The sequence below is a fragment of the Eumetopias jubatus genome, unplaced genomic scaffold (genome assembly GCF_037043125.1).
Source record: "Eumetopias jubatus isolate StellerSeaLion01/CBP00866 unplaced genomic scaffold, mEumJub1_p1.0 scaffold_13, whole genome shotgun sequence".
NCBI classification, from domain to species: domain Eukaryota; kingdom Metazoa; phylum Chordata; class Mammalia; order Carnivora; family Otariidae; genus Eumetopias; species Eumetopias jubatus.
In genome coordinates, this window is record NW_028274819.1 from 1025646 (window position 1) to 1038669 (window position 13024).

General features: G+C 64.2%; 1 protein-coding gene across 1 annotated transcript; it reads right to left on the minus strand.

The window, feature by feature from the left end:
* Positions 1-1916: 1916 nt before the first annotated feature.
* On the minus strand, positions 1917-11146 carry DUSP8 (dual specificity phosphatase 8). Its single transcript, XM_028094295.2, has 6 exons — positions 10916-11146; positions 9116-9254; positions 4267-4433; positions 3571-3730; positions 3253-3376; positions 1917-2976 (listed from the first exon to the last, which is right to left on the minus strand). The coding sequence occupies exons 1-6, from the start codon at positions 11144-11146 to the stop codon at positions 1917-1919; spliced, it is 1881 nt and encodes a 626-aa protein (XP_027950096.1).
* Positions 11147-13024: the final 1878 nt, after the last annotated feature.

The window sequence follows — 13024 nt, forward strand, 5'->3', positions numbered from 1 at the left end:
CCAGTGGCCCCGGACCACTGTCTCCTGGACAGCACAGGGGTGGGGCGCGGAGGTGGGGACCAGTGCATCCTCCACACCCAGGGTCATCTCAGAAACCCAACGCGATAGACAGACAGAAGGCAAGTTTACATAATCAATCATAATAATAATTAACCAATAATAAATACTTAAACCTCTAATCCATAGATTGCAAACACAACGATGATAGCTTATTTTCTTGGGGAACGGGGCGGGGACAGAGGGAACAGGAAGAGGACTTTTGCTTAAAGGAGGGATGACAGGTGCACAGGGCGGCAGGTCAACAGAACAAACGGAAGAAACAACCAGAGGGGCAGCTGCCCCGAGGACTCGGCCCCACCCAGCTGCCCTCCTGCCAAGCCCCTGGCCTCTTCCCAAGGCGACCAGCACCCCCCACACACTAGACTCTAGGACATCTGAAGGTTGGGGGACACCTACTCCTGCCTCCAAAAGCCATGGGTCCCAATGACCTAAGAAGGTGTGGGGCAGGGGGCAGCTGGGGCTTTTTCCCTGCCTTTACTGCCAGGCTGGCCCACCTGGGCCCAAAAGCCACCTGGCATATCACCATGAAGATCCCAGGGAGGCTGCAGAGGCGAGAGCTCCCCAGGAAAGGGCAGTGTGGGAGTGCTCTTCTCCAAGGACCCCGTGGGGCTGGGGGCAGTAATGGGGAACACCTGCATCTGTCCACATCAGGGGCCTTTATCTGTCTGGAGACAGCTCTCCCGAAGCTAAGGACCCCCATCTCCTGGAAGTGTAAGGGTCTGACAAGTGCTTAACTACTCCCTCCCGATGCGATGCGAGGCAGCCTGCTCCTCATGGAGGCCCTCCACCTGTAGGAATACACCTGAATTCCAAGTCTGGCCTGGGGCCTGGGGGCTGGCTGGGGGCAGAGCCCAGAACAAGACTCTAAATCCATCTGCCCTCTGGCCAGTGGAGCCCAGCCTGGCTAGCCCAGCTCCTCTCGTCTGATGCCCCCAGGGGCTGACCTCCTCTCCTGTTGTTCCACCCCCCCCACAGGTGGTGCTAGGCAGCACCCGCAAAGTGGAGTTGAGGGGGGCAGCCTCCATGGAACAGCCTTGCTTAACCTGTGAAACTGGACACGCGCGCAGGCAGGAGCGGGGGGCATCCCACCTCTATCCCTGCCCTGGGGACACACATCATCTGACACTCAAGAGCGCCGTTCACCGAGCCCCCATCCTGTTCTCTCCCCAGCCTGTCCGAACACCCTAGCCTCTCTAGGCCCAATGCCAGTCAACACTGACCAGGCAACGGGGCGGGGTGGGGGGGGCGGCAGGGGGGCAGGTAGTGGGGGTGTCTCCGGCTGGCAGAGCTGCCTTGGTCACACCCCAGCTCCTGGGACACTTCCCCCACCTGGACTTTGGTGCAGAGCCCAAGAAAAGAGCAGAGGAGGAGGAGTGGAGAGGAGGGAGCAGGGAGGGGCAAGGAGGTTCTGCGGCTCAGTTTGTGGCAAAGTTTTTTTTCTCCTTTTTTCCCCTTTTTCTTATGTAAAAAGTGCACGAAAGCTCGGCAGCCTCTTTGCAACCGTCAGCAGTGTTTCCTGGGGGAGGGGGGGGCGGGGAGGGGACCCCAGGCCTGGCACCCCAGCTTGGGACTGAAGGTGGCCTCATATTGCTTAGAAACGTGTGTTTCAGTTTAAATACCAGACAGTAAAAATAGAGCTCCGAGGACCGCCCGCACTGTTGCCAAATCATTGCCAGAATGAACAGCTTAAATAAATAAAAAATCGAAATATTTACTTCTCGATAAAAATCGCAGTAAAACCATTTACCTTTCTTTGCATTATATATAATATATATTTATAGTGGGCCCGGCGGCTCGTCGCCCAGACCAGGGAGCCGAGGGCAGCGGAGCGCCGGGCGCTGGGTCCCCGGCCGCCGTCAGGACACCTCAATGACCTCCACGCTGCCCGAGAAGCTGGCCTGCTTTCCCAAGGCAGCCAGCTCCTCGCCGCGCGCGCGCCCCTCCACCATGCCCTCCTCGAACTCCATCTGGCAGCTTCGGCGCTTGAACTGCGTCTCCGGGGCCGCCGTTTCATCCGGCCAGCCGGTCCGCGCGTCCCGGGCCTCGGCCCTGGCCGTCTCCCGCCGCCGCAGGTCGCCGCCCCCCGCGCCCTGCGCGCCTGCCCGGCCGAAGGGTGCAAACCGCGCGCCGCCCGCGCCCTGCGCGCCCTCCGGGCTGAAGCACCAGGGCCCATCGGGCGACGGCGTGCCTGGAGAGTCGAGCGGCGGCGCCCAGCTCCCGGGGCCGACCGGCTGGCCGGGGCCAGGCAGCCCAGGTGCCGACAGGGCCGAGAGGCCGAGCCGCGGAGTCTGCCGGGAGGCATCGCCGAAGTTCAGGCCGAGGCCGTGCGCCGGGGAGCGTGCCGGGGAGCCGGCGGGAGGCCGGGGCCGCCGGCGGAGGCGCGGGCGCGTCTCCGGCGCCACGTCCGGGCTGTCGGGGCCCGGCGAGGGCAGGCCCAGCGCTCCCCCGGACGGGCTGTCCAGTTTGCAGAGCTTGGGGGCCTCCCCAGGGTCGGGGGGCCCGGGGTCGTCGGGCCGCCGGCTGGGGGCGTAGGCCGACTTGATGTCCAGTGAGAAGGAGCGCTTCAGGCGGTTGGTGTCCTGGAGGCGGTCGGAGGAGAGGTGCAGACCACGCAGGCCCTGCTGCAGCGCGCTGGTGGCGGGGGCCGCGGAAGGCGCGGGCAGCTCCCCGCCGGCGGCGGGCGCGCCCTCCCTGGCTGCACTGGCCGCCGCGCTCCCGGTGGCAGCGCTCTCTGAGGTAGGTGGTGGCAGCGGTGGCAGTGGGGCGGCAGGGCCCGGGAGGGGCTCGGGCGTCCCCGGGTGGGGCGCCCCGTCACCCTGCAGGGCAGCCAGCAGCTTCAGGCTGCGCTCATACTCCAGCAGCTGGCCCAGGAAGTTGAAGTTGGGCGAAATGGATGGGCGCCGGTCCTTCACGAACCTGGGGGCCGGGGGGGGGGGGGGGGGGTGGGTTGCTTCGAGCGGGGGCTTCCTGCCAGGCAGGGCTGCCTGCCCGACTCCCCCCTGCTCCCCCTGCTCCCCCCTGCCCATGCTTGGGCACACAGCTGATGTGCAGACCCACCCGGGAGGGCTGGAGCCCGGCTCAGGCCTCTCCCTCCGGGGCCAGGGCCATTCTGCTGCTCCTGGGTGGAGAGGGAGCAGGGAAGGGCCGGTTCCAGCCTTAAACTTCAGGGCCCAGGAAGAAAGGAGAGGCTACCTGTAGGCGTCATCGGAGGACATGCCCATGGTCTTCATGATGTAAGCGATGGCGATGGTGGCTGAGCGGGAGATGCCAGCCAGACAGTGGACAATGACTTGGCAGCTGGACAGCTTAGCTTTATCTGGAGACAGGGCCACGGGGCCGGTGAGGGCTCAGCGTGCCGGCGCTTCCCTAACCCAGGCAGGGGACCTCACCGGCCCTACTGCCAACAATCCCAGCCCCATCTCAGGCCCAAGCACCAGGGTCGCAGTGCTTCTCCCCGGCGTCCTGCCCGCCCTCCTAGAGGAGACCCCCACCCTCGCCCCCGCCCCTCACCGATGAACTCGATGGACTTGTCCAGCCAGGGCAGCAGCTTCTCGCAGTAGTTGTCGTTGATGGGAATGCGCATGAAGCGGCTCTCACAGATGAAGTCCGGCTTGGGGCAAGAGTTGCTGGCGTTGAGGACGTAGCTTATTCCGTTCTGGGTCATCAGGTCCTGGAGGGATGGGAGGACAGGCTGCACAGGGGTGCCCTGGTGGTGGGAGCCCCTCCCACTTCCACCCTGGAGCTCAGAGCCTGCGGCGGAGGGCGGGAAGGGGGGGCCGAGGGGGCGGATGGGGGATGGGGATGCTGGTCTGGGGCAAGCGCCACCCACAGCCTGAGGTAGGCTCCCAGGAATGTTATGGCTGCCTGGGCGGTGGCTTTACCCTCTTCCCTCATCACAATTTTAAAACACGGGATTCTTTCAGTGCTGGCCAGGGGCCCGGTGACATCAGCAGTGTGGCATGTGGGCTTCGCCGCCTAAGGGGCTGGGAGCTGCTCCTCCACCCAGCCCTGCTCTGGTCCTGCCCCGTCCGCTCGGTGTCCCCGTGCCCCCAACCCAGGCTTCTCCCACACCATGTTTATCCATCCCCTCATTGGCTTTCAGCTCCCTTCTCCCCACCCCCCCAAACCAGCCCAGGAGCTGCTTCTGAGCTCCTGCCTCCGCCCCCCTCCCCCTGCTAATGGCCAAAGCCCCAGCTGTGCACACACCTTGTTCAGGACATCTTTCTGAGAGCCCAGGTAGAGGTGAGGCAGGATGCGGGTCAGGCCCACACTGGGCACAGGCAGGCAGGGCTGGGAGAGGCTCATGGGTAGCAGGGCAGCAGGCTTACCCTCACAGAGGCCAGGGAAGCAGGAGGAGAAGGTGGCAAAGCCCCCTGCAGGAGGAGGAGCAGAGGAGACGTGGGTCAGGCGGTCGGCTGGCTGGGGCACAAGAAAGAGCCCAGGGCACCCAACCACCCCTACATCTCTGGCAACAGCCTGGACCCCCAGCCCAACGAGATGCCAGGGGGTGAGCCTCTGGCCTGAGCACCTGCAGTCAGCGCTGGGTGCCGGAGGGCTGCTCTCACCAAGTCAAGGCATGTGCTGTGCACATATACAGCCTGCCCCTACACCCACATTCCTCCCCAGGCTAATTAGGAGCTGGTCCTGCTGAGGACGCCGCTGTGATGCCCATAAATGTGGGGTCGAGGCTGTGGGCCGGCCTAGCACGTGCAGGACCCAGGCAGGGGTGGGTTCCGACGCCATGGAAGGCTCCTGATGAGGGTGTGGATCTTCTGTGCCGGTGGCCAGGGGCCAGCCTGGGCCTTCCTGCCTCTCCCCCTGGGCTGATGCAATCCCTCCCTGGCTCTAGTTGGCTGGGAGCCCCTGGCCAAGCGTGGGTGCCAGGACCAGGAGGCAAGGGCTTCTGAGGGGCCCTCCTGCCCCTGGGCATGACATCACCTACTGGAATTGGCACACCCTGCAGGGGCACCTGTGCTCTAGTTAGGGCTCCCTTCTGCCCAGAGGACAGCACCAGAGGATGGGCTAAGAGCTGGGAATGCCGGGGACAGTGAGCAAGCAGCGCATGCAGCGGGCACGCATTCTACACGTGGTGGCGTGTGCCCACTGCCTTCCCTGTACATCCAAGTCCTGGGCCACAGGTCGGTGGAAGGAGCCCCTCCGCTGGCCTCAAAGACCCGAGTGGGAATCCCTAGCACACCTCTGACTCAGTGAGTGACCACGGGCAGAGCTCATTACACCCCTGGCCTGTTTCCGCATCCTGCCTGCCACATGGCACAGCTGTGAGTCTCAAAGGAGACAGGGGCCGTGAAGACACACCGAGAGCTAACCTGCCCACACCCAGGCGGCTGGGTGACGGCCAATGCCTGCTAGGTTTTTGAGGTGACACTCCCTGGTGGCCGCCCTGGGGCTAACCACCCTTTCGGGGGCACGAGGCCTGTGGACATTCCCTGCCCTCAGTGGACTGATCCATTACAGAGTTCAACTAGACGGAGGCCTACCGTAGTGCACGGGAGGAGGCAGGGGAGAGAGGCAGGGTCCCAGGCCACGAGACCCCCAGTGCTCTTTCCCGGTTTGCAGACACAGCTGGGGCCAGAGACCTGGCTGATTCCCCAGGACACAGATGCCTGGCGCCCTCAGCCTTCACCCCTGGCCCAGCTCAATGGCCACAGTTTGTACAAACCCCAACCAGAGTGCCTGCCACGTGCATTCCTTGTGCCCCCAAAGACAGCTTGCCTTTGGCAGGGGGCACGGTGATGGGGGACCTCCATGCTGAGGGAGTGGAGGCACTGGCCTTGGAGGAGTAGCTGTCCCTACCTTGGCAACCTGCCGGCTGGACAGGAGAAGTGTCTGACTATCAGCATCGCTGACAACACAGCTCACAGGTGAAAGCTGACCTGGGTGCTGGGGCTGGGCTCCTGTTTACTGGCCAGAGCCAGGGGTCCCCTGGATGTTCCTGATGGAGGACAGCATCCCCCACCCCAGGAGATGTAAGGTCTGCAGGATCTCTGCAAGGACTCATCTCTACCATATTCCTCCCATGCTCTCTGGGGGCGTCACCTAAGCTGAGGGGTGGGGGGCTCTATTCCACCAGGAACTTCCCCCACAAAGGGGGAATCTCTGGACAGGAGCGGTCCTGCCAGTTTTGACTGCAGTCCCTCAGGTAAAGCCCCACAGGGCTGCCCCCCCCCTCCGCCCCCGCAGAGCCAAGCAGCTCGTGGTGACCCCACAAGCCCCCTATGGATGCCAAGTGCTGAGCCTGAGGCCCCGGCCCTCCAGCGATTTCAGGACCCCCACCCCCCAGGCTCTGGGTTACAGGAGAGGGCCACCCTGGGCTGAATCAGTGGCAGCAGGCCTGGACCCTCTGCAGGTACTGGCACTCTTCGCAGAGGGGAGGCGCCCCCATCCCCCAGGCATCCCCAAGGGCACCTTCTTTCAGGAGGGATACCAACCTCCCCCCGCCTCACGGTTTCCCAGCTTGCTGCGCCGCCGCACAATGGAATCCCGGATTCGCACAAAAGCTCATGCCCAGGACGCACCGACTCCACCGACTCTATGCGCACCGATTGCCCCCGCCCGCAGCTCCCACCAGGCGCTCTCCGGCCCACATGCGCGCGGCGCGCCCCACAGCCCCCCGGCGCCGCCGCGGTCCCCGTGCCCCAGGCAGGGTCCGCACCTGCCCACCCTCCCTCCGCGTACCCTCCGCGCACCCTCCGCGTAGGGGTCGCTCCCGCCGCGGTCTCTGGCCAGGGTCCGAGGGCGGCGCGTGCGGGGTCGAACCGCGGGGGCGCACCGACCCGGCGCCGCGACATCACCAGCCCGCATTCCGCAGCAACGCGCACCCAGGCGAGGGCCGCCCGCCGCTTAAAGGGACAGGCTCCCTTTCCGGGCTCCCCGCCCCGCTGGACGTCACCGCCAAGCAGCCTGGGGGGGGGGGGCAGCGGTCACAGCAGCCGGTTCTGGACCCCAGCGCGCCTGCCCCACTCTGCCCTCTCCTGCTTCCGCGAGCTCCCCTGTCACCGAGAGGGATCTCCCTGTCCTCCAGCCGCGACATCGTCCTGGCGCTCCTCAGCCCCACCCACCGAGGGATGGGGTCCTCCCTTTCTGGCCTCCGCTGGGCCCCCTCCCCCTGTGCTAGTGATCCTGGAAAGTCACTTCCCCTTTCTGGCAGGGCAGCATCCCTCTGTCCCACTCAGCCTTGCCTTCCCGTTCTCACTGGTTCAGGGGCTGTGCTCGCCTCAGGGGTGGGTGCTGTGGGCCAGGCTCCCAGGCGGCCCCCGAATCTCGGTCCTGATTTGGTGCCACTGCGAGCTCTTCTCACACGGTGGTGGGTCATGACTTCTAACTGGCTTGGCCCTCAGGGAAATGGGGGCAAATACTCTAACCTCGCAGGGAGGGGCAGGCAGGGGAGAAAGAGCAGGTGGCAGCCCCAGGAATTTAGCGAACCAAGTGGGGCACGGCCAGGTCCCAGGTGCGCCCTCCTGGCACATCGCAGCCTAGGCCTGCCCCACTGCATGCTGGGTGAGGAGCCCCAGACTCCAGAGAAGACAGACATTAGAGGTTCTGGGCTTTCTTGGGCAGCCTTGGGGTAGGGAAGGGTGCTGCTCTGGGACCAGTTTCTCAGACTCCCAGAAGGCCTGGTGGCTCCCACTTCTGAGTAGAGAGCATGCGCACGTCACACACACACACACACACACACACACACACACACACACACACACACCCCGACATGCGCATGCGTGAACACGCACACATCCTAGGGTTCCCAGCTGACCTCCTTTTCTGCCCAGGACATCCGTTAAGAAGCCCAGAGCCTCTGGGTCCTCTCTCCCTCTTCTCCCTATCCGCTCAGCCCCCAAATTGAGCCCAGGGGGCAGTGGTTGAATCAGAGTCTGCAATTCTGTGGCCTTGGGTTCTCAGAGTTCACACACATGCATACAAACCCCATATCCCACCACACAAGCAACCACAGATCACCAGCTTCCCAGAGCCGTGCATAGATGCATAGACGCCCTCTGACAGCGTAGACCCAGGCACGCGTGTAGATGGCAGCACGCGCACCTGCACACGATGTGAACCCACCAGGAAGCATCCCACGGGCTGTGGTGAAGGTCCATCTTCCCAATGGTGGGAGCCCGGTGCCCACGGATCACTGCACGGGGTGTCCACACATAAGGGGCTGCTCAGGGCAGACATGGTGAATGTACAGAAGTGTCCTACCGGCGGTGGGGGGTTGCTGACACCCTCTTCAGCCCTCTCCATCCTCCGCCCACCTTCCATGGCCCCTGGCAGGAGCACCCACAAAGGCCTCAGACCTGGGCAGGGAGGGTGTACAGCCCTGGGACAGGCCAGCTCAACCCAGCCCTGGGACCTGGGCCACCTCTGGGAGGTGGGTTCTACAGAAGTGCCTCAGCCCCTGCCAAAAGGAGGAAGGGATCATCAAGAACCAGGGTGGAGCCTGTGTGTGTGCAGGTGTGTGTATGGGGGGCTTCCCGGCCTCCAGGCTCCCTGGGCTGCTTTTGGGGAACAGGAAGCCCTATAGGGATCTCTGCTGGCCTCCAGGCAGGGGTCGGGCATCCTGTGCTGCCGGCAGCGTTCAGAGGCACTCCCTGTCTGGGACCAGTTCTGCTCGGATTGGGGCTTGCGGAGGATGGGGGCTATGCCTCCTCTCTCAGACAGCTAGAGGGGCAGAGCACGTCTTCGCCTAGATCCCTTCCCTCCTCCCTTGCCACGAATGCATTTAGGGATTTCCTCCTGCCTACTTCTTCACCTGCTAGTGGTGGGGTAGGCCCATGGTGGAGGGAGTTCTGGAGTGTGGGGGTCTGGGGGAGGAAACAATGGAGCCTTGGAGAACTCCAGTTACTGGGAGAGCACTCCGCCCCCCAACACCACCCAGTAGCTGCTGGTCTCTGGACTCAGAGAAGAAAACAGAGTTGGATCCAGAACCTGACTCCCCAGATGCCCCCACCCCCCCATAGCTAAGTTCACAGTGAGGAGAGAGAGGAAGGGAGGAGAGGGCGTCCCAGAGCCCCCTGGCCCGGGTCTATCTGGAGCTCACCCGTGAGGATGGCCACGCTGTCGAAGCAGCCGTCCAGCTTGCTGAGCAGGATGGAGAGGAAGCTGTCCGCAGCCAGCACGCTGGCGTCCCGTGTGCTCTGGTCGTAGACTACCACGTCCTGCGGCTCTGCAGCCTCCACCTGGAGGCCATGAGGGCAGAGGTCAGGGAACCGCTGGGCACCTGCCAGATCCCCCACCCCCTGCTGCCACCCACTGCTACTGGTCAGGCTATGGCAGGGAGGGGCTAGTGCCGCCGTGCTGCGTGGAGGGGAGGGGAGGGGAGGGCTCTCACCCACCCACCCGCCTCACAGCTCACACCTGGATGGGTGTGGATACCACAGCCCCACAGGCAAGCCCTCAGAGCAAGCAGAAACAGGGGCACGCTCCTCCTAATGCCACGGCCTCACGCCCGGGCACCTGCGCTAAGGGAATAGATGCCAGGGACATGCGCTATGGGCCAGGCCCCCATGGAGGAGATGCAGGTGAATGTAACAGGGTCCTTGGGCGCACACACAGGTGGCCACAGTCACAGGGATGTGCCGTCAGGGTGGCCGAGGCAAAGGGAAAACTGTCCCCCGGGTCACTGGGAGGCACATTTTGGGGCTTCTGAGGGTGGGGTGCCTTTGGGTCTGGGCAATTCCCCAGCCAGTGATGGGAAAAGTGGTGGCTGCTGCAAGAGCCCTCCTTAATTCAGGAGGCAGCCAGAAGTTGGGGTTCCACTGCCCTCCTCCCATCCTGAATGCCCAGCCTTGGGACCAGATGCTGAGCAGCTTTTGCTCCAAGTGGCTAATGCCCTGCCCCCCAAGCACACTCAGCCCCTAAGCCAGCTGAGCCGCCAACCCTGGGCTGGATGATGTCACCAGCAGCCAATGGGATTGCGCTCTGGCAGGGAGTCCTCGCTGGGGGTGATTAATCACCGGATTCCCCTCACTGAGGCTGCAGGGAGCTGGTTCTGGCCTTGATGGGGGCTGTGCCACCTGGGTCCTCTCACATCCAGGGCTGCTGGCACAGGGCCTGTGACCGAGACCCCTCCCCAGCTCTGGGCTGCTGGCCATGTCACTGCCCCCACTGGAGGTGCCCCCACCTTCCCAGGTCACAGGGCCAGTGGTCCCTCCCAGTGCTGCACTTGATGCTCCTGGCTAACAGAGACAGGATTGTCCACTGCAGGTGACCTGGGACATTTGTGGGGGAGGGGCACAGAGAGAATTCTGGGTCACTCAGAACTCTAGGGGAAAGAACTGGGAGGCTGGGCACACGAGAGCTCAGCATAAGCCTCTTGGCCCCCCTTCCCGTCTTCCTCTGGGTTCTCACAGCACTCGCTGTGCGCCTGACCAGCTGCCATCCTGGTCCACTGCCCCTCTGTGCCCCCACCCCACCCCTGTGCCCCTCTCTGAGCCCTGGGCTGGGCCCCAGGGACACTGCCCAGTCTTATGTGGGGAGACCTCTCCTCGGGGGCTGAGTGAGGACCCAGACAGGGTCAGCAGGCTCTGAGCGGGAGGAGTGATGAATCGTATCTGGGGAGATAGGGTCAGCAGAGGGCCTTCGGGGGAGGCACATTTGTGCACCCTAAGAGGAAGCTCAGGGAGTGGGGTGGGAGCTGCCTACAAGGCCCAAGGTATGGAATGGCTCAGAACATTCTGACCCTAGGAGCTCAGTTTGGCTTTGAGGACAGGGGGGGGGGGGGGGGGCGCAAGCAGAGGGCCCCTGTGTACCTGGCTGCAGAGCTCTGCCCTTGCCCCTGGAAGTGAGGGGTGCCTGGGTGGGGGCGGGGGACAGGGTGTGAGTGGCAGGGGCCAGGTACCTGGCCGCGCACGGCTGGCTGGATGAGCTCGGCGATGGTCACCTTGCCCTGCTGCAGCCGCCGCTTCACCAGCTTGGAGCAGCAGATGTTGACGGAGCTGAGCACGTGCCCACTGCTGTACTCCACGAAAGAGCGGCTGTCGATGACCAGCGGTCCCCCAGGTCCGCCCCGCAGCAGGCTGGCCAGCTTCCTGGCATCCATCACTTTCCGAGGGAGCCGGTCCCCAGCCATGGTGGGGCAGTGGGCAGTGGGGTGGGGGTGTGCCCCGAAGTGAACAGGGGCTGCTCTGCAGGCCAGGGATGTGGCCTAGAGTTCGGAGGGACCGGGCATGGTGCCAGACCTGCAGGGAGAGGCAGAGGGTCAGGAGGGCTGCAGGCCCCCAGGAGGGGCACCCGACCGGCTTCCCAGGCAGGGCCAACCTCCAAAGGGCCCATGGTGGGACCCAGGGGCACCGGAATATGGTTGAGGCTGGTAGGCACCCACGGGGGCCCCTCCTCCCTTGGGGCAAATCGGCAGCCCCTCTGGCTCTATGAAAGCCAAGTCCCCAGACATCTGAAGTGAGCGAGGTGGACCACTGGACTGGGAGAGCAGTCACAAATGGTCCCATCCAGCACTGCACTATGCAGGCCGCGGGCGACAGCCTGTCAGTGGGGCAGGACAAGCCTGAGGACAGCTCCCCTGGGCCCTTGGGTTCATGAACACTCGTTCCGATCTGGAACCCTTCCTTCCGCCCCCAAGGCTTCTGGCATCCCATTGCTGGGATGCAGATGCTCCCCCTCTCTGGCCTGCACGTCTTATTCTCCAGAACTCTGGGGGAGGCAAGGTCCAGAACCTGCTACCTGCTCCCTTGCCCCAGCACACGGCCCTCTCCAGCCCCACCCAGCACAATCCCTCCCTGCTGACCATCTGGACCCAGAGGAAGGGGGGTGGGGCTGCCTCCCCACGTTGCTGGGCTCCTGGGGCAGGCACTGGCCAGGGTGCTGCAGAGTCTCGGGCGCGGAGGCGGGGGTCCTCTGTTGCTGTCATCGTCCAGTCCTGCAGCCCGAGCTTTAGTGCCTGCCGCGTGCCGGCTGCACAAATGGTCTGGGGCCAGTGTCTGTCTCCCTGCCGAGCGTGTCACACGCTCACAGAGTGGAGGGGGCAGCGTGGCAGGGTGTGCCAGGCACGGTGCAGGCCTGAGGTCTGGGGGGACCCTTCTAGGGGCTGGTAGGTCCCAGGATGGGGTGGGATGGGTGGCGCCCAAGGATGAAAGGCAAAGTAGGTGACCCAGATGTAGGACTCTTGCGGGTGTGGGGACTCTTGGCATGGCCTGTAAGGGATCTTGGCAGAGGAAGTAGGAGTAGATGGGGACAGGGGGACCCCAGATCCTGGGGTGGAGACCCCTTTTGTGGGTTTGGTGCTAAGCCTACACACCTCCCACCCCCACCCCACTCCACCTGCCAGGCCCCACCTGCCCTGCCGCCTGCCAGGACTGGCCTTTCTCAGGCCCACCTAGCCTCCCAGCCCACCGGGAGGCGCACAGTGAGGACGATGAGTTTACTTTAAAGATGGGGAGACGGAGGCTTGGGGAAGGGGTGGGACCAGCCTCAGGTCACACCACGGTCAGGACCCAAGGCCTCTACCACTGCCATTCAATCGGGGTCCTCCCTCCACCACACCCCCACCCAGCTCAGGCACGGGAGAGGCTAGGGGACAGATGTTAGAGGGGGGACCCCCTCAGCAAGCCCCCAACCTGCAGCTGCAGATGGTGTTGGGGTGAGGCCCCCTGAGGTCACTCGTCACACTTCAGGCGAGCTCCCTGGGTGGGGACGGCAGAATTCACAGAGAACTAGGTGCCAGGCAGGTGTAGACTGCCGGCCATGGGCTGCCTTAGGCTGAGCCACTGGAGCTGGACCACAGAGAAGTGCCCAGGATGGCCCTGGCCAGTGGGCAGGGCCTTGGGATCCCATTCACAGACTCCCTGCTCCCCACGCAGGTGCCCAGGCTCCTCCACTACACAGTGGGGGTGAGGCCTGGGGTGCAGCTGGGGATGCTGTCCCTCCTGAGGGCCATACCAAACAAGGTCAACAGCAAAAGGGCCCGTCTGCCAAAAGGGGTACCCCACATGCT